Below are 27649 nucleotides of genomic sequence, written 5' to 3' on the forward strand. Positions count from 1 at the left end.
ATTAAAATACCAATATTCACCAACACAGTGGAGAGTTAAAATTTCTTACCAAGGAAATCTGATCATATACATTATACTAAAACATAAACGAACAAATCTACAGTTTGCCCCCTGGTTATGACCCCTTCATGATTCTTGATAGCTTAGCCATGCAATAACTCACAAACTTGGGGAGCCTGCACAAACTCCCTAACTGCAAATAGATTACAACCAATTAACATGTTAACTGATGCATGTCTAATTAGGTAATAATCACTGTCTAATTAAGTTATAATTAGGAGGATAATAAGATGGGCTCAGTTTACAGACGAGTAATTTTTCCTGTATTATTCCCTGTGCTAGGTCAGGTAGGTTAATAAGAAGTGACATAGACGCCTCGTGATAAAAACTCAGTACACCTAACAAGAACACAGAGAACCACATATACATGGTTTTGTTCTCAACATTGTAGTCTTTACACTCAGTTTCACATAGGCATGAATATTTTTAAATAATTTTGTTTTTTATAAATTTCAAATGATGGTTAGAAACAACTCGACCAATCACAACTTCTTATGGCTTGTAGAGAATATCTTTGTGTTCACGACAGGAAATCGACTAAACAATTAAAGAATACCTGCAAAGATTTATAGGTCATGGGCATTACCAAGTTACCACTCCCTGTTACAGTGGATGAAATGGTCTTCTTTAGAGTTGAATGTAGTGTGGAAATTTATAAAATACATGATTCGGGGTCAATGTTTTATAAATATTTTATAAATTTTCATAAATAATGTGTGTTGAGTATATATATATATTAGACAATGTGTATCATGTTTCTTACCATCTCATTGCTAGCTGAAAGCTGACATGGATAGATGATATGAATGTTATGTAACAGCATCAGAAGGCGATGTGTTAATAATTCAGTTTGATCAGTAAGTTAAAAACTAGACAAACCCGTAGTTACATGTTCAGATAACTTAAATGCTAAAACTTTTCACCATCAGAATTTCTTGTCCAATTTTTTGCTTTTTTTTCTCATAATCTTTAATATTTCTTGAATGAACCCTATTTTGAAGCTAAGAGACAAAATTTGGGTTAATTTTCAGTTTTTACTCTTAAAAAATTGGCTATTTTTGTCTCAATCTTCCGTAGGCAGGGTGCAGACTATAAATGGGACTATTTTGTGAATTTGTGATGAAAAGGTTAAAGCAGAGTTAAACAATGTTGAAGGTCGTGATAAATATGACTGCTATCAAGTGTAAATTGGCAGCCATACCTAGGTTTTGCACGTGAACTTTCCATCCATTTATTATACTGAAATACTATCAATTCAAATAATAGAATACAGACATAATCTCTATCCAAAGATCTTTCTCTGGTACATCAGATCATTTTGCTCTCATTTTCTACATCGTTGTCTCCCAAGCTTCAAGGCATGCAGATACTACTACAAGAAATAAATTGCTTTCGCAAAAAATTACAAATTACTGCCGACAATTTTCATAGAAAAAAATATAGGAAAAGTTCAGTATGATTGTCGTGGATTGAGGTAAATTGCAGTCAAAGCCCAATACTGGAAGACCTAATTATTTCAGTTTGCTCAGATCAGTACAATTTTACCGCAATAGAAAATAGTAAGGCACTTTTTTGGAATATACATTACTTTAATACTGCCACGATGAACTGATTAGAAATTACTTGCGTATAAAAGTACCCAGAGGCCATAGTTTAACTCTGAAATAGTGAGATCAGTTTCAGAACGTTTTGCTTCGGGATGATAAAAATATTTCATTTTATAATTTAATTAGGATTACATGTATATTGGAGCAAACGCAGGAAAGTTAAAAACAATGCTTTTTTTGAACAAGTGGTAATACTATATCTAGATTTCAATATGATCAGTTTGATACTGAGTTGATAAAATTCAGATAGAAAGATTTGAGTTTAGGATTAGGATATGCTGTCCATTACTTTGTAGTCATTGTGTTATTTCATACCCAACATAATTTAGCTTCATTTTTTTGACAAGAAAAATTACAGAAAAAAGAAACCACACAGATCTGAAATGCAGTACACAGTCATGTAATATATCAAAATTAACATTCAAATTATCTTGACAGAGTGTGACAAATCAGATAGTATCCTTTGGGATTGTGACTGTTCTGGTTCCACACTATTCATTCAAATTGATCAGTTTTCACTCACAACATGAAATAAAAAAACAAAACATAAATTTTGTTGTTTTGTTGATTTGGCTTGATCGAAACATAACATCGTCTACGTATATCAAGTTTTATTATAGTATTCATGGGAAGATTTTATTTTACAGCAAATATACTCCCCACTGAGAAGACAACTCATTATTCTCACTTACACGTAATACTTTCCTCAGCTCCCGCAGGAAAATTGCAACTATGATTCCGAAGTCTAGAGATCACCATTTTTACACATTATCACAATCATTCTTTTCCTCACAAAAATGGATATCTAGCAAATAATTGCTACTCACTAGAAAATTCAATTATAGGATCCATTTGGAATGTGCTTCAACCTTCCTTAGCAGCGATACAGTCGGCTGTAGTTGGCCAATTTGATTGCCGATTTGTCCAGCCTTTTTGGCTGCTGAAATAAATTGAATATTTCAGCAGCATGCAAATTGCGCGGGACATTGAAGCTTTATACATAAATATGTGATAAATTAGTCCAAAAACTAAAGGAAAAAAAAAGATAAGCTACGAATTCAAATAGTGAACCACCAATTCTACGGATCAATATTCGACCCAAACTAAATGCACATATTTATTTTTGTTGAGATTCAAAAAACAAAATTGTGTTATTTCTTAATATGCACTCAATTAGAAGCATGATCTTAAAATCAGAGTAAGGAAAATAATGCTGAGAAAACCATATTTAAGCAGAATTATACAAATACTGCCTTTTTAATAATACCGGTACCGGTAATTGCCGACTCAGGCTAATTTTTTCAAACTGAAAAAGTATTTCAGATGATAAATAAAACAACCTATGGCTTACAGAATTATAATCTATCACTGGTAGATCAAATGAAATATTGCACTTCATTTTGGAAAGTGTACTGCTGTACCAAATTATTATTATTATACCGATACCAAAACAAATCTTCAATCAAAAGCTAGAAGATGCAAAAAAAAAAAAAAAAAAAAAAGATTCCTCTTAAGGTAAGACGACCGGATGCAGTGCAACGAGCGCTCATTATACTGATTGATATTCCTCCCTCTGGGAAGCATCCTTCATGTCTGCCGAATATATGCAGTTTGAATTTTTTCCCAGAGGGTATGTAATTTGTTCCGAGGCCCTTTCAGTAATGTCAGTCAACTAAAATACAATCTTTCAATGGGGCTAAGCATGGCTGGGTAAAATTATAGGTCAAAGGTTACAGTTATTAACGCATGCATCAAAAGTGTTTTTCAGAAAGAGCATGATTATGAAATATGCACACGCCACCCAGCCAGAAAGACTAGAGTCCGCTTTAAAAAACCTAGCTCATCAATGTAAATGGGCGAACTAGTTTTAAAAAAAGATGATCATAAATGTTTCCCCATACTCACAGGTGGAAGGAGCAACCATTGATCCTTCTATGGAAGACGGAAGCATTGTCCACTATGCTGATAACATTACAGAATACAATGTCATCTGTTTGCAAATGATGTGGACAGGACTAACGCTCGCTGGCAGCTCAAGATGCCTCCAAGGTGTCACTGACAACAAAATCTTCTGCATAATGTATGAATGTGTTTTTGCTAGAGAAGCGGGTGTTATTCAATAATCACACAACCAGTCTTCTTATCGCGTATTATATTCGCTACGGAATAATCAATAACGAATTTACAAAATGGAACTTGACAGTCAGGTTTCAAATTGTTTGGGGACTGTCCATGGTAATTATTCGGCATATACAGAGATCTATAGACAGTTTGTGCCACTGTAAAGTTCAGTAATCTGAGTTTAGCTAATATATGCCATTTTCTATAATAGTAGGCGGTAAAACCTTCAATAAAATTGAGAACTACAACACGCGTGATTCATCTTCCTATATAATACATGTATTGAATATAGTCATTATAGCCTTGGCGACTATAATTTTATTCACCTTTTTTTTTTTTCAATACTGACCCCTAGATTACAATTTGAATTGATACTGATCAGTAGGAAAATAACTACAGGTTACCCAAGGGCATTCCAGCTGATAATGAATGGAAGCTGCATGAGTTATATAATAATTAGCGGAACAGTACACTAAAAAAGAAGGGTCCAAAATTTTCACATCCACTGGACTATTTTTTTCTTTTTTTCTCATGTAATCTGTAGGGAATACTGATGATACTGATGCGTTTTAATATTGCACAGTTAAGAGCCACTTATTCGTATGTAATCATTATTAAAACTGAATTTAGTGCTTGGCAATGGCAAGTTCAAAATTGAACACAAATTTAAAATTAATTGGACAAGGTCTATGAAAGCATGACAAAGTCAATACATTTGACAGACCCTGAATTAAATGCAGTTTTAGTGTATAATAAACACGAAGGCACAATTATATTATTATAACAGCATATTCCCTAAGTGCACGAAAAAGATCAGTGGGTCTCTGTATATTTCAATCTATGATACCTTATCTTGCATTGGCTTTAAATGTTTGATAGACTCTTTCACACATTATTGACCTGATCAGCAGACAGGCAACTCAAAATAATTGTTACCAGCTTAAAGGGTACTTTTTTAATGTCATGGCAACATGAGGAGTGATAAATTCAAAGTCAGCTAAGGGGTATGACTCTCACAACAGGTAGGAATTGAAGCTCGGCATTTAAAATATCAAAAATAATCTAATTTGAAATTTCAAAATCTTTTGAAAAATAGAATTTAATGATTTTTTTATAGTAATTAATAAGTATATGGTTCCCAGCATAATGACCAATCAACTCAAGTACAATGTGATAAAGCTGAAATTAAAATTTTCTAAAATGTAAAAAACACAAATATTGCTTTGAACGTTCATGTCGCCTTCACAAATTTTGACCACAATTGGGAGGCAATGGAAAACTTTGGCAAAGACCTGGAAGCAATGGGAAATTTTGACCAAGACCTGGAGGCAACAGGAAATTTTGACCAAGAATTGGAGGCAATGTATAAATTTGACGTTGAAAAACTTGATCCAAGACCTGGAGGTGTTGAGAAATTATTTACATTTCTTGTCAAGAAAAATTCTTATCTCTAAAAAAAAAAAAAATAATAATGAAAGTGACATATATTTAATTAACACATCACCAGATGATTGCTGACGCTGTTGTACGCAATTCATATTGACTATCTATAGAGGCTTTCAGCGAGCAAAGTGTTAAAGAGTATAATTTAGATTTTATCTGCAAATCGGAAACAATTCAGGATAACATATGCAATATGACATTTAAAACAGGGAAATTATGTGAATGTGTGAACTGTATAAACTACATGTATCTTGGCTTCCCACATGTGCATATTTGATTTCCCCTATTACCTGAAGGGCAAATACCGTATTTCTTCTATTAGTAGCTCACACTTATACAAATGACAAAGATGTGTGTACGGTCAAAATATTGCTTTTAAAACAATAAATGTAGTTTTGTGTTTGAATGTGTGTCTATTGGGAATGAGCATGTAACAGAGCATACTTTTGTACATATGTCAATCTTACTACTCTGGAAGTGTGTACATAGCTGTCTAACACGTCAGCAACAACAGCAAATACCTTAGTAGTATGGTCAATCCCAATGATCTAGCAGTGTTAATGAAGTTACCGATTTTTTCCTCGGGGTGGGGGTGGGGTGTTGGTGGGGTGTTGGTGGGGGGGGGGGGTAAAAATCATCTTCAGTACTGTATTTATTTATTTTTAATATTATCCGCAAAATGACTACAGGGGTTACAATAAGAATTAATGAGATAACACCGTTGAAAATAAATCATTCAAAGTGGTATATCCCAGTGCATATATAAGTCATATAGCCTTACAAACAGAAATGTTTTTTTTTTGTTTTTTTTGCTATCCTAGGAAGACAACTGTCTGGCAGAAACTATACCATACGAAGACAGCATGCATGATTCAAAATGTCCTAAAGAACATGAAATTGAATAGTAAGCTTTTAAACTCTATTTCCCTTTTAACCCGTAAGAAAAATAGACAAAACTGAGAAGCGATGGGAGAAAGAGACTATCCCATGACTGAATAACTGATTACTGTAAGCAGCAGGGGGCCCATATTCTTACTAGAAGTATTGAAGAAAGCATGGAACACGCAGTGACGGTCTAGCTGATGTGTGTTGTGATGGAACACGCCCCCAAGACAGTTAGTCCAGGTATCTATTTATCATCTGGAAACTGTATACTATGTATCATTTTAGTTGAAACAATCTATCAAGCTCTTATAAGATGCATCTTGTAGTGAAGCCAGACTCCTTCAGGAATGGATGTTAGCTGCTAAGCCATACAACATTTTCAAATATAGAAAGATTAACCTTTTGAAATGCTAACATAGCTATCGTCAACTTTCACAAAATAAAACTGCATATTTATTTCAACATACTTTTTTTCAAAGATGATAATCAAGACCTGTATCTAAAGGGAAAAAATTATGATCGTTGCATTCTAAATTTACAAAGAACCTTAAGAAAAATTAAAACATAAAAATGGGCAAAGCGTAGAAAAAAAAAATGGCACTTTGTGACACCATTTAAAAACTAATGCCATTCCATAGCACATGGTAGCTGTAGATCATCACAGCGAAGCCACATAGGATATCATTGGATATCATTCGTGGAATATCTATATTCTCCTTACCTGATTACCAATACCAGTTGATGTGAGACTCAAGCCCATGGTATTCTTGATCTCATCTTTGTGTTGGGCTGAAATAAATCCAAACGGTAAATTTAAGCATGATATAACAATATTTAATTGATCCACAATAGATTTAAATGACAAATAACAGTCCACATACTCGTTAGCTGGTTGCATTTCACTAACAATCAAAATCAGCTGTTCACATCACAGCCGAATTCATAGCTGGGCTGACAACTACCGATGTTTACACGCCAGTTATTGCTACACTTATTTCCTTCATGCATTATTGATTAATGTCTCTTCAAACAAGAATCGCCAGGAAATTATAAAAAGTCACGGCGACGAGGGTCAAAGTTTATTGAAATCTTCTGCACTGTTAAATATGGGTGAAGCGTGGGAAATACGATAATACAACTGTTTATTCTACGTGAATGATGTTATGATTTATGAATATACAGATATAACCTAAATAAAAACGTATTTAATACTTATCAGCTATCGTTATTTATCTTAGAATAATATTGTGTTAACTTACTGCTCCCTTCCACAATTCTAATAACAAGTTTTAACGATTTAGATAAAATGTTGATAGAAAAATAAACTAAAGTCTGTTTTGATCAAAATTATTGCTAAAAAAGGCAAAAATTACTTGAAAAAAAAAAAGTGCTCCAACATTTGTTGGCTAGAAGACGGAATAATGAAACAAGGTTTTGCTAAAATCAGGAATATATATTTGATCACAGAAGACTGATATCTATTACAAATTTCATGGCTATACTCATATTTCACATATATAAGAACAGTCTGGAGCAATATCGAAATATTGTCATTCAAATTATTAATTCAAATTTACCAAATTTTTTATATATTATCAAATTTAGAAATTATAGAAAAAATTATTGTGTAATTCTGATCTCAGATTCTTACTATATAATACTAATTATTTACTTTTTATTTTCAGAATTAACTGTGAGTACATCATGCTATAATATCTACTAAACTCTATGTATTTAATTGGAATGCGAACTATATGCAAATTATATGCAAATTAGTACATAGGCGCAACAAATGAGCAATTAATATATAGAAGTGCATAGTATAATTGTGTTGTGATCTTAAATTTGAATGTCTGCATATATCAGCTCGCAGAAAATGTGCCAGCCCCTTGCGATTTAATATTGGCAAAAAGTTTACAGGGTATAAATTAATTTGTTCTGATAAATAGCATGTGTCTCAAGAGCATTTTTTTTAAACATTAGAAACATTTTCTATACCAAGAAACAAAACAAAAGACAATGTCTGCTGCCTGTAATTGTTGTATTCCATAGGGTACACAAAGTTAGGTCTGCTAAACACAGTTGACAATACTACAGAGTAGAAAACACCACAGCTGCTACATGTTCAAGTGAGGCAGGCAAATACTGAAGCACCATTTACAAAATTTCATCATACTTTTAGTACAATAAAATAAATAAAACCATTTTGCCAGACACACAACAAAATTAAAGTATATTCTTAATGAACACAAAAAGCCTAAATTGCATATGTTGCAAAGCATTGATGGTATTAACATTCTTTAGCAGGTTTAGTTTGAATGAATCAGACAGTTTTGAAGAGAATAAAAAACAAGTATTTATGCTCAATATAATTGCCTGATGTATACATCCAGTGGAGAACTGTTATCTGACCTGGCTACATGGTATGAGAAACATGATACTTTCCATATGATTGGCATCAAAAGAGAATAATGGATAATATTATACAGACTGAGAACTATTCAAGACTGTGGAGATCATTCAGTTGACAGGTTTTGTATATATAAGCTTTTATATATGGAAGTCCATGAAGAAGAAGAAACTAGAATATTCATCTGGTTTCAATACAGCGCTGGGTTTATAAAACTAGAATTACTGTGTTGGGTTTACAGAGCTAGAATTACAGTGTTGGGTTTACAGAGCTAGAATTACAGTGTTGGGTTTACAGAGCTAGAATTACAGTGTTGGGTTTACAGAGCTAGAATTACAGTGTTGGGTTTACAGAGCTAGAATTACAGAGCTAGAATTACAGTGTTGGGTTTACAGAGCTAGAATTACAGAGCTAGAATTACAGTGTTGGGTTTACAGAGCTAGAATTACTGTGTTGGGTTTACAGAGCTAGAATTACAGTGTTGGGTTTACAGAGCTAGAATTACAGTGTTGGGTTTACATAGCTGGAATTACAGTGTTGGGTTTACAGAGCTAGAATTACAGTGTTGGGTTTACAGAGCTGGAATTACAGTGTTGGGTTTACAGAGCTAGAATTACAGTGTTGGGTTTACAGAGCTAGAATTACAGTGTTGGGTTTACAGAGCTAGAATTACAGTGTTGGGTTTACAGAGCTAGAATTACAGTGTTGGGTTTACAGAGCTAGAATTACACTGTTGGGTTTACAGAGCTAGAATTACACTGTTGGGTTTACAGAGTTAGAATTACACTGTTGGGTTTACATAGCTAGAATTACTGTGTTGGGTTTACAGAGCTAGAATTACAGTGTTGGGTTTACAGAGCTAGAATTACAGTGTTGGGTTTACAGAGCTAGAATTACAGTGTTGGGTTTACAGAGCTAGAATTACAGTGTTGGGTTTACAGAGCTGGAATTACTGTGTTGGGTTTACTGAGCTAGAATTACAGTGTTGGGTTTACAGAGCTGGAATTACAGTGTTGGGTTTACAGAGCTGGAATTACTGTGTTGGGTTTACAGAGCTAGAATTACAGTGTTTATGGTGGTTGGTTGACAGGCACATGATTGCTGTGTTTGGTTTACTGCAATGTGAAATTTACACAAAAATGGTGGGATTACAGTATGTACTGTTTGTTTAACAATGTAGTGTTTGGTTTATAAATTTAAGTTGTATTTATTCTACTGTACATGACACAGTTAACACAATATATTGCCACCATCTACACTGACATCACAATTCAGTCTTCAGTCTGGATGTTGCATTAAATTAAAGTTAAAATTGTTAAAAGCAAGTCCAGATTATTATGAAGAGTGGGTAACCAGCAGACTGATATAGCCTGTTACAATCTATACTGACTAAGCACATCAAGGGAAACAAAGTAACTGATTCAAATTATTAATCTATTAATTACATTTTAAATAATAATTTTGCAATACATTTTTTTCAAAATGTACATTGAATTCAACTTCAGCTTGTACATTACTCAGATTTTTTTATTAAAACATGCAATTTAATTTTTTTTTGTAAATGAATATAAAATGAGTACAATAAGTGTTTAATCATGGAACCAAATAAAACTTATTTACAGCACTGTAAGGTAAAATACACAAACTGTGAAGGTATTCCACCTACAATCCATCATTCTGACATACAGAGCTTGTCAAAGGTACTTGAAAACATTGTTTAAATTATATATTCCCAACGATGCAGACTATTTGAACGTCTTCCCCATGCAGACCACATACTTTATTTTAATACGGTACTCTAGGTTAATACACTAGGTCATTCATTTTTAAATCTGTATGCATGACACATGTACAAACTCTGATTAATAATATAACCAAGGCTTCCCTGAGATTTCTATACAAGATCAGCCAATGCGTACATCGTAAGTGTTATTTAAATGATATGTTAATGACTTCTTATCGAACTTGTAAATTCAAAAGTTCTAGCCTAAGAGACAACAGAGTATAGATTACTTGAGGATGTGTTCGTTCTGTGTTTTATTCATAAGAAAAGCGTTGAGTAATATCTTGTCATCTACTAAAAAAAACATCCATCATAGTGATTTCACTTACAGTTCGTGGTTCAATAATATGATGCATGTACAACACTAGAAGCCATTTTTATGCAAATTAGTTTGGATACATTCAGTATAAGCCAATCAGATTACCCATGCATAGTCACATATACTGTAGAATACTTTATTTTCGCTTGGAATTTATTTTTGCTATTTTCGCTGAAGGGATGATTCAGTGAAAATAAAATCCAGTGAATATCCTTTTTTTCCAATATTTCACATTAAACTCATCAAAAATCAGTGAAAATAAATTCCATACAAAATGCCCAAAAAGCCTTTTCAGCGAAAATAAAGTATTCCACAGTACTATATAAGGTATTCATGATGGAAAGGTTTTGTTATAACATGCTAATATCAGATAATCATGTAACATACATATATATATGGTATTATTTATAATTTTCATCCATGACTACAACTGCAACAGGGACAGGGAATGGACAAGAGTTTTAATAGACGCTGCTGGAGCAATAATGATTGGCTAATTTGAGATAAAACAAATCTCACCATACAAACATCACATGATGAATATTTTACATTGAGTTTTCATTTTGAAAGATAATGTTATTGTAACAAACTAAGTTCTGGTGGTAACAAAACAACATACTGGATAAAACATACGTGAGTCATAGTAGATTTAATTTAAAATCACAAGAAAAAAATAAACAATAGCAGTCTTGCAACAATTAACTTTTAGAACAAAAAAGAAATCGACCGAATGATAAGATGAAAAATTCTCTGAAACCAGGATTAATAAACAAGATAATAATTTAAATTTAATGCTCGTAGATTAATTCTAATCAAAGTGTATAACTATGTGTTTAATGTGTTGTTCAATTCAGTCATATGTTCACATATAATCCAATGGTGAAGGTAAGCTACATGTACATTTATGTGTCACGAACAATTAAACACCAACATATACGCTCAGGTTTATTGTATATACTCGTGCAGTCTGTGGCAGAACGTACAGAGAAATCAATTAATATTATAAAGTTAAACTTAGATTTTAGGCAATATGTTTTATATTACTTGTTAAGTAATAAATTATGAGAAAGCCGGCATATGTTAGTGGGAAAACAAAGGCAGAAAATACTTCATCTAGGTCAAGGGTTTATCCACAATATCTACAACACTGAAAATATTAAATTCTGAATGAGAGGGGGCATTTGAACTGTTTATTTTTTTATCTTTAGTGAAATGCAATATTATTGTTCAATTTTGAAGATATTGTTCAGAAAAGATTTTACACAACAACAGTATCAGTCTGAAATATTGAATTCTTATCTCCAAAATTTCTCATTTTTTTTTTCATTTATCAGAGTACTCTTGGAAGTACATATACATTTAAAGTTTTTTAATTTTATAGGAATATTTCAAAATTGATTATTTTTTTGTGCTATATTCATCACATTTAATGTTCTTTTTTAGTTATTTTCAAGAATCACGAGGAATTAAAATATAAATGATATAATTAAATATTTTTATTTGTGAGCCTGAAAACAGTTTCTATAAGCCACTATGATGGAAATGAATCATAGTCAGGATTGCTATTAGTGTGTGTTATGCAAAGCAAACAATAGCATAACGGTTTCAGTATAGCAATCATACAGAAAAACCACTGAGATATTTGCATATGAATTGGCAAAACACAGCAACATATGTTGCAGATAGATCATGCATGTTATGGAAAAAAAAACACGAAAAATGAAAAGCAACTGGCGTATTATGGTATGTCATTTATTAAAATAACAACAGTTGGTTTTACCCTTAAATCAGTAAAGTAGAATAATGGTAGAAAATATTTGTACGTGCATGAACAATGAATTTGTGCTAATAAAAATATTGCGTATGTATTTTGTCATTTATCAGAAAGTAAAAAAAAAATAATGACATGAAAATGTAAAATATATTTCCGGCAGTGAAACACTCATCAATGCAAAGCAATTACCGTACTGGAATCGCTAAAATTGAGGTACATTGATGAAATTAGCAGTTCTGTAAAACAAAGTGAGCTCATCTCTTCCTCTGATTCATATTCTGAATATTGCATGTAATTAAAATTATAAATCTTATTACGTATATATTAAGATTATAATTAGAATAAGATTATACATACCGCAACATCGACCATGAGATGTGTGTTTGTGGTTTATTTCCTCATTTGATGAATTTTGTTTGAGACACGTGGCAACGTAGCACTAATTATCACAATCAGAATGTTACCATGCTAAATGACACTGCCCTCCTATTAGGTGTGAATCCACCAGCTGTTTTCATTGTATATACGTATTAAACCTCTATGGGACAATTAATAATTCCCAGAGGGGGGAACAATGTTTGCTGTGCCTACTATTTTCAATGTTCTACTCGTTGACCAAATTGCTGAACTGGGCAAAGTTTTGAAACTCTCCAAATTAGATAACCGGGGTAATACCGTTCAAGTTTATTACAAACAAACAGGACAAAAACAATTTTAACATATTGCAATTGCAAAATTCATTGAAGTTTTATTAATATATCAATAACAAATATATTTACAGCTCATGGAATCTCCCACCCAATTAAAAAAATTGACCTTTGGCATCTACCAACCAAATATGAGAGATTGACCCTTGGCATCTACCAACCAAATATGAGAAATTGACCCATGGTATATCCCAACCAAATATGAGAGAGTGACCCTTGGCATCTACCAACCAAATATGAGAGATTGACTTTGGCATCTACCAACCAAATAAGAGAGATTGACTTTGGCATCTACCAACCAAATATAAGAGATTGACCCTTGGCATCTACCAACCAAATATGAGAGATGGACCCTTGGCATCTACCAACCAAATATGAGAGATGGACTTTGGAATCTACCAACCACATATGAGAGATTGACTTTGGCATCTACCAACCAAATATAAGAGATTGACCTTTGGCATCTACCAACCAAATATGAGAGATTGACTTTGGCATCTACCAACCAAATATAAGAGATTGACCCTTGGCATCTACCAACCAAATATGAGAGATGGACCCTTGGCATCTACCAACCAAATATGAGAGATGGACTTTGGAATCTACCAACCACATATGAGAGATTGACTTTGGCATCTACCAACCAAATATAAGAGATTGACCTTTGGCATCTACCAACCAAATATGAGAGATTGACCTTTGGTATCTCCCAACCAAATATGACAGATGGACCTTTGGCATCTACCAACCAAATAAGAGAGATGGACCTTTGGCATCTCCCAATCAAATAAGAGAGATGGACCCTTGGCATCTAACACCAAATATGAGAGATTGACCCTTGGCATCTACCAACCAAATATGAGAGATGGACCCTTGGCATCTACCAACCAAATATGAGAGATGGACATTTGGCATCTACCAACCAAATAAGAGAGATGGACCTTTGGTATCTCCCAACCAAATAAGAGAGATGGACCTTTGGCATCTAACACCAAATAAAAGAGATGGACCTTTGGCATCTAACACCAAATATGAAAGATTAACCCTTGGCATCTACCAACCAAATATAAGAGATTGACCATTGGCATCTACCAACCAAATATGAGAGATTGAACCTTGGCATCTACCAACCAAATATGACAGATGGACCTTTGGCATCTACCAACCAAATAAGAGAGATGGACCTTTGGTATCTCCCAACCAAATAAGAGAGATGGACCTTTGGCATCTACCAACCAAATATGAAAGATTGACCCTTGGCATCTAACACCAAATATGAGAGATGGACATTTGGCATCTACCAACCACATATGAGAGATGGACCCTTGGCATCTACCAACCAAATATAAGAGATTGACCCTTGGCATCTACCAACCAAATATAAAAGATTGACCCTTGGCATCTAACACCAAATATGAGAGATGGACATTTGGCATCTACCAACCACATATGAGAGATGGACCCTTGGCATCTACCAACCAAATATAAGAGATTGACCCTTGGCATCTACCAACCAAATATGAGAGATGGACATTTGGCATCTACCAACCACATATGAGAGATGGACCTTTGGCATCTACCAACCAAATAAGAGAGATGGACCTTTGGCATCTACCAACCACATATGAGAGATGAACCTTTGGCATCTACCAACCAAATATAAGAGATTGACCCTTGGCATCTACCAACCAAATATGAGAGATGGACATTTGGCATCTACCAACCACATATGAGAGATGGACCTTTGGCATCTACCAACCACATATGAGAGATGGACCCTTGGCATCTACCAACCAAATATGAGAGATGGACCCTTGGCATCTACCAACCAAATAACAGATAGAGACCCTTGGCATCTAACACCAAATATGACAGATGGGCCTTTGGTATCTCTCAACCAAATAAGAGAGATGGACCCTTGGTATCTACCAACCAAATATGAGAGATGGACAGTTGGCATCTACCAACCACATATGAGAGATGGACCCTTGGCATCTACCAACCAAATATAAGAGATTGACCCTTGGCATCTACCAACCAAATATGAGAGATGGACATTTGGCATCTACCAACCACATATAAGAGATTGACCCTTGGCATCTACCAACCAAATATGAGAGATGGACATTTGGCATCTACCAACCACATATGAGAGATGGACCCTTGGCATCTACCAACCAAATAAAAGAGATTGACCCTTGGCATCTACCAACCAAATATGAGAGATGGACCCTTGGCATCTACCAACCAAATATGAGAGATGGACATTTGGCATCTACCAACCAAATAAGAGAGATGGACCCTTGGTATCTACCAACCAAATATAAGAGATTGACCCTTGGCATCTACCAACCAAATATGAGAGATGGACCCTTGGCATCTACCAACCAAATATGAGAGATGGACATTTGGCATCTACCAACCAAATAAGAGAGATGGACCCTTGGTATCTACCAACCAAATATAAGAGATTGACCCTTGGCATCTACCAACCAAATATGAGAGATGGACATTTGGCATCTACCAACCACATATGAGAGATGGACCCTTGGCATCTACCAACCAAATATAAGAGATTGACCCTTGGCATCTACCAACCAAATATGAGAGATGGACCCTTGGCATCTACCAACCAAATATGAGATGGACATTTGGCATCTACCAACCAAATAAAAGAGATAGACCCTTGGCATCTAACACCAAATATGACAGATGGACCTTTGGTATCTCCCAACCAAATAAGAGAGATGGACCCTTGGTATCTCCCAACCAAATATGAGAGATGGATCCTTGGTATTTCCCAATCAAATATGACAGATGGACCCTTGGTATCTACCAACCACATATGAGAGATTGACTTTGGCATCTACCAACCAAATATAAGAGATTGACCTTTGGCATCTACCAACCAAATATGAGAAATTGAACCTTGGCATCTACCAACCAAATATGACAGATGGACCTTTGGCATCTACCAACCAAATAAGAGAGATGGACCTTTGGTATCTCCCAACCAAATAAGAGAGATGGACCTTTGGCATCTACCAACCAAATATAAGAGATTGACCCTTGGCATCTACCAACCAAATATGAAAGATTGACCCTTGGCATCTAACACCAAATATGAGAGATGGACATTTGGCATCTACCAACCACATATGAGAGATGGACCCTTGGCATCTACCAACCAAATATAAGAGATTGACCCTTGGCATCTACCAACCAAATATAAAAGATTGACCCTTGGCATCTAACACCAAATATGAGAGATGGACATTTGGCATCTACCAACCACATATGAGAGATGGACCCTTGGCATCTACCAACCAAATATAAGAGATTGACCCTTGGCATCTACCAACCAAATATGAGAGATGGACATTTGGCATCTACCAACCACATATGAGAGATGGACCTTTGGCATCTACCAACCAAATAAGAGAGATGGACCCTTGGTATCTACCAACCAAATATGAGAGATGGACATTTGGCATCTACCAACCACATATGAGAGATGGACCCTTGGCATCTACCAACCAAATATAAGAGATTGACCCTTGGCATCTACCAACCAAATATGAGAGATGGACATTTGGCATCTACCAACCACATATAAGAGATTGACCCTTGGCATCTACCAACCAAATATGAGAGATGGACATTTGGCATCTACCAACCACATATGAGAGATGGACCCTTGGCATCTACCAACCAAATATAAGAGATTGACCCTTGGCATCTACCAACCAAATATGAGAGATGGACATTTGGCATCTACCAACCACATATGAGAGATGGACCTTTGGCATCTACCAACCAAATAAGAGAGATGGACCTTTGGCATCTACCAACCACATATGAGAGATGAACCTTTGGCATCTACCAACCAAATATAAGAGATTGACCCTTGGCATCTACCAACCAAATATGAGAGATGGACATTTGGCATCTACCAACCACATATGAGAGATGGACCTTTGGCATCTACCAACCAAATATAAGAGATTGACCCTTGGCATCTACCAACCAAATATGAGAGATGGACATTTGGCATCTACCAACCACATATGAGAGATGGACCTTTGGCATCTACCAACCACATATGAGAGATGGACCTTTGGCATCTACCAACCAAATAACAGATAGAGACCCTTGGCATCTAACACCAAATATGACAGATGGGCCTTTGGTATCTCTCAACCAAATAAGAGAGATGGACCCTTGGTATCTACCAACCAAATATGAGAGATGGACATTTGGCATCTACCAACCACATATGAGAGATGGACCCTTGGCATCTACCAACCAAATATAAGAGATTGACCCTTGGCATCTACCAACCAAATATGAGAGATGGACATTTGGCATCTACCAACCAAATATGAGAGATGGACCCTTGGCATCTACCAACCAAATATAAGAGATTGACCCTTGGCATCTACCAACCAAATATGAGAGATGGACATTTGGCATCTACCAACCACATATGAGAGATGGACCCTTGGCATCTACCAACCAAATATAAGAGATTGACCCTTGGCATCTACCAACCAAATATGAGAGATGGACCTTTGGTATCTCCCAACCAAATAAGAGAGATGGACCCTTGGTATCTACCAACCAAATAAAAGAGATTGACCCTTGGCATCTACCAACCAAATATGAGAGATGGACCCTTGGCATCTACCAACCACATATGAGAGATGGACCCTTGGCATCTACCAACCAAATATGAGAGATGGACCCTTGGCATCTACCAACCAAATATGAGAGATGGACATTTGGCATCTACCAACCACATATAAGAGATTGACCCTTGGCATCTACCAACCAAATAACAGATAGAGACCCTTGGCATCTAACACCAAATATGACAGATGGGCCTTTGGTATCTCTCAACCAAATAAGAGAGATGGACCCTTGGTATCTACCAACCAAATAAAAGAGATTGACCCTTGGCATCTACCAACCAAATATGAGAGATGGACCCTTGGCATCTACCAACCACATAAGAGAGATGGACCCTTGGTATCTCCCAACCAAATAAGAGAGATGGACCCTTGGTATCTACCAACCAAATAAAAGAGATGGACCCTTGGCATCTACCAACCAAATATGAGAGATGGACCCTTGGCATCTACCAACCAAATATGAGAGATGGACATTTGGCATCTACCAACCAAATAAGAGAGATGGACCCTTGGTATCTACCAACCAAATATAAGAGATTGACCCTTGGCATCTACCAACCAAATATGAGAGATGGACATTTGGCATCTACCAACCACATATGAGAGATGGACCCTTGGCATCTACCAACCAAATATAAGAGATTGACCCTTGGCATCTACCAACCAAATATAAGAGATGGACCCTTGGCATCTACCAACCAAATATGAGATGGACATTTGGCATCTACCAACCAAATAAAAGAGATAGACCCTTGGCATCTAACACCAAATATGACAGATGGACCTTTGGTATCTCCCAACCAAATAAGAGAGATGGACCCTTGGTATCTCCCAACCAAATATGAGAGATGGATCCTTGGTATTTCCCAATCAAATATGACAGATGGACCCTTGGTATCTCTCAACCAAATATGAGAGATGGACCCTTGGTATCTCTCAACCAAATATGAGAGATTGACCTTTGGTGTCTCCACACTAAATAAGTAAAGATACAGACTTGTATTCAATTTAGCGGTAAATACCAAACACAATAAACACTATTTAAATGCAATATTCGGTAACATCCTTTGCCTAAAGTCATCAATAGTATTCTCATCAAGATAACAGAATACAAATTGCTATTGATCCAAATAGCAAATTTACATTTTTTTCTTCAAAAATCAAAATCAATTCACTTTGATGTTCTCCTACTCCATTTAAATCGGTAATGGACATCTTCAAGCAATATATAAAAAAATCAATGCCAAGCAAAACAGGTACTCTTAAAATGGCACACTCCCATTACATATCTACACTTTATTTTATATTTATTCACTATGATATTTTAAATTACACTAGCTGAACGTGGTGTGGTTCTAGTGCATTTGATATCCTTAGAGATATCCTTACACCTGCAGTTTCACATTATTCTATCTACCGGGTAATATTAAACTAAGTTTTCAGCCACACTTGGTTTGACCAGATGAATGTAGTTGAGTTAAACGAATTAGAAATGACATCCATCCATCAATTCATCCATCCATTTATCTATCATCCAAGGGATATTAAAGTGAACCCAGTAGCCTCTTTCTGATACAAGGTTAAAGGTCATACACACATGAACTTATGATGGCAGCAGACTTATGAAAAAGGGTGGATCATGAATCAAAACATATTGGTCAATATGGAACAAACCATGCATGAGAGTGGATTTTAGTTTAATTTATTTAATTTATATAGGTGCTTGTGGTTATCTATTCTAAACTTAATATTAAATAATAAAACATTATTTTAAAAACTTCATGAAATGTATATTGCGTTTGTGTAGATTGAATCCTGAAAATACTTAGTAACTGCAATGTTTCACTTATATCGGTATATAGTTATTATCACCATGGTGATCAGAATAGAAATATGAGGTCACAACCAAACTTAAAATGTCTTGCGTTTTTGGGGGTGACAAATACATGTACTCTGTTGGATTACAGATCATTTACCTACATTATCATTATTATAATATTAGCACTATACCTATATTAACTTCAACTTTTAATCTAAACTACATAGTCTGAAATGTCAAATTGTGTTTTGTTCGATGTATGATGAAAATGGCATATAATAAAATATAGTAGAAAAAAAAATCGGATACTGTAATTAAATTATTATATTGAAGGTAAATTAAGCATAGAAAGATTACATGGTAAAATAAGAGTAACAATATTTTCACACCATTTGACAAGTGGTGACTTAATATATCAGTGCAACACCTTAGCTGGTCATATGGGGATTTGCACTACAACGATTGTCAGAGCTTAAGTAAAGAAAACTCAGGTGATGTAACACCTTTATTTGAGTCGGTCTACCTATTCACACATGAAGTACTTAGTGAGGTTGGAATAAATTCGTATCAGAGATAGCCATCAGGTGTCCATGCGTGTATGACCAGTAAGGTGAAGTTGCCGACTGACGTTTTTGGTAATCAACCCTATGTATATATGGGTATATTGGATGTTATTTACAAGGGTATAAAACCAAGGAAATGACATTATGCATACAATAAAACCAACATCCTTGTGAATATTCAGTTCAGTTCAGTAAGCTTGCTCTAATCTTTTCCGAAAAAATTAAAGCCTTTTCTTTTGAAAATGGCTCGCCTGAACACAGTAACAGTAGGGAAGCTATAGCTCTTCTGGGTCTTAATTTGAGAGAGTGGAATGATATCACACAAATAAAATTGTAAAATCTGGCTAAAGACACATTATAATACAAGCTACATGTACTATATTCATTGGAGAATACAGCGAAAAACATGCGAGTAATTTGAGATTTTCCTCATGCAATTAAACACTTGTACGACTTCATCATCTTGTAGTCCCTGATGAATTGTAGAAAGAATGGGTTGGAAGTACAGTGAACACTGATTAGAGGCAATTACTGCACAGCCCGAACTATGACTAGACAGTTAAAATACTGCATTACATACAGAGATAATATCACTAATATAAGCATAGTAGAAATCAACACCTAGGTTTTTGTCTTTTGGGAAATACAACAATCGTCATTTAATTGCTTCAGACAGATCTCTATCTTACGCTACCCGTGACTTTAGGATCAAATTAAACAGAAAAAAGTGGGGCCGCATGAAAACCTATTTAATGACAGTTATCTAATAATAAATCCCCAACACCCATTATAATTCAGTGACTAATTTCCTATTGTTTTAACTGTTAACTGTAGTGGAGCGATTTCTACAGTGTACATTAGAGACATGTAGGAAAGTAATTTAAAATACCAATAATCAACAAGTCATTGCAATCATGGATAGATGCTTGAAATATAGGCTTATGTTTATTGCATTTTCACTTAACGTAGTGATGAATTCACATCTAAAATAATTGCTCATCAATTGACCTTGCTTATCAAAGTCGTATACTCCTTGCAGATCGTTTTTATATTTTCCAGCGTAACATGTGTATCTCCATGGTGAGGTGTAATACAAGACAATCCATATCAAATCGTTTGACGTCACATACGGCCAAACATTGTACAGACTGCCTGAAGGTTATACGCAGCTAGGTTCGATAACTACGAATTGTAATAAAAATTATTCACTTTGGCAAGCTTGTGTATATATTTATTATTCGGTTTATCCAAAGTACTGATTCAAATTTGAAAAAAATAAAACAATTTGGAGCAAATATAACAGCAGAGTTGCAACACAGCGTACACAAGATGTTTGCGTGAAATATAACACTATGGCATCAACAAAATTAGCATATGAGACGCGAGCAATGATATATTTGTATTTGGTCTTATTTTAATACTTTCAACACATTACACTGTTAAGTGTATGAGATGATAAATATATAATCCCAAAATATTATCTCTTAGTTTGGTGTCAGCGTACAACCTTGATTATCCCTAGAGTAGTAGTATCAATTCGGACTGCGGCTCGGATTGATAAAAACGATAATCACTCACGTCTGCTGACGTCAAGCTAAGAGAAAACATCATGTGATTAAATATAATCACCATATACTGTAAATGTACTGATTAATTATTCGCTAGTTTTAAATTTTGCTATATTCTCTAATTTATGTGAATATGTAAAAATAACAACAATAACAATAGAACTTATTTCCTGCATCATTTGTGAATTTAAAAACCCAGTAAAGTAAATAAATGCCTGTGAGAATAAATGGTTTCATAGTATAGCATTATCTGCATATATTTTGGGCACGTTATGTGTGAACTCAAACGATAAATAGGACAAACAAGGGCCATGGTGTTGTATATAATCGTTATACCAAAACATTGCATGGTATTCAACAAACGTGGAAATATTTTGGAGTATTTCCATGGTATTACACATTTGATGATAGTCAAAGTACGAGTATGGGATGATGATTCTGCCTCAAAATATATTCATTTACTTGTTTACTCTATTCAAAAGTGTTTTCACTTAGTATGATACGATGAAAAACACGCAAAAATGGATGTTTTTTAAACTATTGCCATAGCAAACCATATGGTAATTTAAAAACATTTATTCCATAAAAAAAAGTATTCACCAGAATTCCCTAATAATTTGCGACAAGCATAATTTACCATCTTATAATTACATACGCTGTTTTGCCATATGTAATCAAATGAAATATTTTTAATATGATGGCAAATAGCAAATGACCTCAAAAATCACTATTTCCATGGACATTTGACCAATTTATTTGTCTGAATATCGTTATACTTGTTTATCTGCAAAGTGTAAGCATAACATAAAGCATATGGTAAGAGCAAAGATAATTTGGGGAATCCGATACATTTTAATGGTAACTACATGTACCTTATGTAAAATCAGCGGTTGAATTTACTTGTCTTAAATTGTGGAAAAGAAAGAACGGGAAAGCCTTGTTAGAATTAAGGATTGACTTGTGGTTGTATGTACTGAGCTGGTAGACCAGGGAATGATACTGTGTAGATGCACGATCGACGGACAGTGGGGAAGGGTCAATGAGAACAATAAAACTAAATTACCATGAATAATGAATGCCTTGATGGTTTAGTAGTAGACTGAAATGATCTCAAATTGAATATGACAGGCACCTTCTGCTCAATAATCTCAAATATCATCCTGCATTAACCAATAAATGCTGCTCCACCTTATGGATTTTTTACTATTATTGTTTCATGGAAAAAGCAGAAATATTACAGATGACCCAATTAAATAGTTTCTGAATCCAATTACACTATAGACATTACTTCAATATTCCATACTCATAAAAATACAGCTGCATGCTAAATATATTACTTTGAAGTTTTACTGCACTAAGAGGACTCAGCATGTTAGCAATATACCATGAAATTATTCTTATTATTAGTATTGGCTCACGATAAAAGATCGATAATTGCGTAACTGCATCCTGGTATTCAAGTGACTGAATATTACTCCAGGATGGTTCTCGGGGAGACTACACAGTTTCAAATTTGTCAGTTGATTAAAATCAAGAATCATTATCTTCATTCTGTGCCTGGGTAACTTTGACTAACCAACTGAATACTGGAGATGCAAGGTTATTATAATGGACATGTACTTTATCTGGTTAGGTCAATGTAGCTAAACGTACATGGGGCTAGAAGGATAAGATTTAAACCTTACCTGGTCAAGTAAATGTAAAAGTATAAGTGGTTAATATTTTGACAGAAACCAGAAAAACAAGTCAGTGAAACAGTCGTAGAACAAATACGAAATTATATAATTTTGATTGGTAATCAGTCAGGAATTTTTTTGTTTTTACCTAAAGCAGACTTACTATATAAAAGAGATGTGAAGTTGACTTGCAGATGAACATCTACTGTTGTCTTTAATAATGAAAACCATAACAGCAAGTGTTGATAAAATACCTAGTAGTAGTTGATACATGTAGTAGTAAAATCTAACTACCTTATCAAAATAACGTTATGATTAAAAGATTTATAATACAAGATATATAGATGAAAAGCTGACATGCTCATAAAATCCACTACCACACACTACACACAGGCTACATGCTTTCACCTAGACAGCTACATCAATTGACAAAAAATATCAGGTGATTCTTGAAAATAAGTCTGACCTTTTCAATCAAGTATTGACAATTTTGTACTGGGTGTATTTATTACAAAAATTTACATATACAGAGATCACAATAAATCAGTTATTATTAAACTAACAGGTGTATGTATAGTCTAAAACTAAAAATATTGTATTCACTCTATTAGAAGTGCATCTCAAATATAAAGCACATATTAACCCCAAAATGCATTCATTGTATACTGGATCATTGAACTATGGATTATTTTGACCATACACACCTCTGTCTGTGAGCCAATGCATGCCCTTCTAATACCGGTATATACAGAACATGCTACTAGAATAAAATATGTAATTGAGAGATGTAGACTATATACTGTACACGAGAGCTCATTAGCCCTTACATCCCAAGGGTGAATGAGCGGACTTTTCCAAACATCATAAACTTAGAAGCACTATAACCTGCCATAGTGTGTATGACTTCATGAGCTTAACGATTCCTAACGATGATATTAATTGCATGCGATTGCTACTTCATATGTATTTCAATTAATTTCAGAAAACATACTTGAGCGCAAGGTCTGCAGTTAACATATTATAGGCCAATGTTATATATATTGTACAGGTACAGCGGTATTCTGTGAAGTATTCAGCCAGCAGTCATCCAGTTTTTGAGTGATGTAATGTGACTGGGAAATTTAATGCATCAATTAATGATCTGTATATCACAAGGTGTGAGTGTGTAATTTATGTGGGCAGAAAGGATGTTTTGACAGAATGCAGCCCTCTAAGCCAGACATTTTTTTTTTACTGGCCATTGGCAATGAAATGTATGTTAGTGGCCAGAATAAAGATTAACTTGCTCGGCTATAGACATGTATGAAGTTTAACTTTTACGAGAACAATGACAATAAAGAACAAATATTAGTGGCCAATGGACAATTTGAGAGATTCATTTCCCAGATTCAACAAAGGATGCTTGATTATATTATAATTGGACCAGCGGTTTTGGGGACAGATGGCACAACTGTAAGAAAAATGGCAAACAGTTCATTATACAAAACTGCAGTCCCTATCATGCCCTTAATACTGACATATATTCTAGAGTTGACCTCTCAAAAATGCAAATATACATTTGGTTGAGTACAGCATGATTCACTCTTTATTTTGGAGTGTCACAAGTCGACAATAATGGAAGTTAAGATCCAGTATAAATCAAGAAGAATACAAATAAAACATTTGTCACTGAAATGTGCCTGTGAGTGTTACAGCTCCATTTATTCATAGAAACGAGACTGATGAATTTCAAATAAATTCCAGTGACATTTGAGCAATGAGTGGCTGCCGGGTCAACAAGCAACAGATGTGGATTCCATACCAAATTAATCAAATTACCTGTAAGGTTTCATTTAACAGGCGTTAACAAAAATTAGACGATTAATGACTAGACATAATTTGAGTAAGTGCCTTATGTTGAAATCGTATGAAGTCACAGAGATTAATCATAAAAATAAAGGTTGATTCAAATAAAACAGAGACATAACGAAAAAAGAAAAGACTGCCAGTCGAAAATTAGAAACTGACAATGAACACATGCAATATTGTAGTTATCACACCAAGTTTAATTTTATTTAACTTGGCCCAGTCATCTCAAAACTTTTTCGGGGGGGGGGGGGGTGAAATTTTATATTGTAGAGGTTAATATCCACCAATTATTTGTATAGATCAAAAATTCTATTTGCACTAATCTGCAAAACTGAATTTATTCGATATGAACATAAATGAAAACGTATCAAAAGGATGATATCTCATCAAATAAGGTTCTTTTGGATATAGAGAAGATTAGTGATTTGAAGTAGTTTTCTTATTACATGCTACTTTCCTTGAAATCCAAAATTCATGAAAGCTCACACCTTTTGTGTTCATTTTTTTCCCTAGACAATCCAGGAGTGTAATCCGGAAAAACTAATTGATAAGGTTCTGTTGTCTTCAACAAAGAACCAGTCTAATATTTTACATCAATATTTCCTAAAATCTTCAATATTGAAATTATGATGATGATAAATCAGGGAACCTGGGACAATGCTTAAAATGACAATGATCTACTGAACATCTGTATGTCAGAGAATAATGCAAGTGGAGTCTGGGCAGGAAACTAAGTACAGCAACATTTCAACATACATGTAGCTCAACAATCAGAGATGATGATTATGGATGGTGATGTATGTCAATTGATACTCTCCATCCACACACAATATATTCTCATATTCAGGCTCATATATAAAAAATAAGTGGAGACTGGGCAGGATCAAAATGATCAAACTTTTCAACAACAATCTAGCACAATCTTTGCTGAATACGATTGTTTATGTGGGGGTTATGTGCGAAACTGAATACAAATGAACAAAAATATTCACCAAAAGAAATATTGTAATGTAACAAACAATCTGTGAGTGCATGGGTGTAGTCCCCAATTCATTATTTTTGTTAGCTTCACAACTAGTATCAAGATCCGTTTCACAAAAACATTGGGAGGTTATTCTATTATTTATTATTATCTGTTACTGATAGCATCAATAATAAATAGAGGTCATCATTTTTGCGATTTTTTTTTTGATATTACCCAGCTAATACATAGACTCTATGCAAGTAACAATGTAAAACATGTCAATTCCAAATATGAAAAAAAACTAAACTGTGAATAACAAAAATAATAGGTCAACAAACTAGTTCTAATAGTTTGCATTACACAAATATAAGTGTGATAGAACATTTTCTCATGTTAATTCACATACGAAGCAATACAAATTTCAAAACGCAGTCAAAATTCACTCAAACTAACAATTAATGCATATGCACACCAAATATTTATATAGATATTAATGGGTTGGATTTTGGGTCAAAACTAATCAGGTATGTGGAATATCCTCAAGCATGTTACACACAACATGGAAGTATTACTGAAGCCAAATGACGTATCGGTGGAAACAGAGACTGATATACACACAGACGGGGTTGACTCAAAGGCTCTTCACTGCGTGCTTGTTGTACACAAAAGCCAAAACCTATGTATTAATACTATTATCGGTAATATAGCGTAGACAAATAATGATTTAGACTAATTATCAGCAGACCACACTGTGATGTAATACCATATATAGGTTACAAAACAGTCAAGCATTAAATTACTACAAGTTAACTATCCAGGGGAGTACAAGATTTATCTGATTGCAGTTCAGATTGAATAACTGGCCTATTGATCTTTCCTACATTCAAAAGCTTTATACTGTGATGGAACAACAAGCTTGGTGCATCCCTCTACATATTTGTCCATGGTACAGTTACTTTTAAGTATATACTACTGTAACATCAAATCTATGACAAGTTCCCATGCGTTTTCTTGTATGATTGTCACAATAGTATATACGTCTCATGTGCACGGTAGTCATTTATCAGGATACGACAAATTGTCTGTATCAATCCATGCTCCAGAGAAAGGGCTCTGGAAGATGGAAATACTTTTTTTTTACAACTAAAATGGCTGCCAGTCGACCAATCTTTAATTGGAAAATACAATAAATGCATTTTCTTGTATGATTGCCACAATAGTATACACGTCTCATGTGCACGGTAGTCATTTATAAGGATACGACAAATTGCCTGTATCAATCCATGCTCCAGAGATCGGGCTCTGGAAGGTGGAAATACTTTTTTTTACAACTAAAATGGCTGCCAGTCGGCCAATCTTTAAATGGAAAATACAATAAATGCGTTTTCTTGTATGATTGTCACAATAGTAT

The 27649-nt window shown here is 34.6% G+C and overlaps 1 protein-coding gene across 2 annotated transcripts in view; it reads right to left on the reverse strand.

Annotated features, from left to right (window-relative positions):
• LOC100368963 (receptor-type tyrosine-protein phosphatase-like N) overlaps positions 1-27649 on the reverse strand; it is a 209548-nt gene that overhangs the window by 71114 nt on the left and 110785 nt on the right. For both annotated transcript variants that reach the window (XM_085501370.1, XM_085501371.1), the window contains one exon: positions 6838-6905. In XM_085501370.1, coding sequence (XP_085357496.1) covers positions 6838-6905 — 68 coding nt within the window. The remainder of the gene's footprint in view (positions 1-6837; positions 6906-27649) is intronic.

Source organism: Saccoglossus kowalevskii, chromosome 7 (genome assembly GCF_978046115.1).
Source record: "Saccoglossus kowalevskii chromosome 7, keSacKowa6.1, whole genome shotgun sequence".
Taxonomy (NCBI): domain Eukaryota; kingdom Metazoa; phylum Hemichordata; class Enteropneusta; family Harrimaniidae; genus Saccoglossus; species Saccoglossus kowalevskii.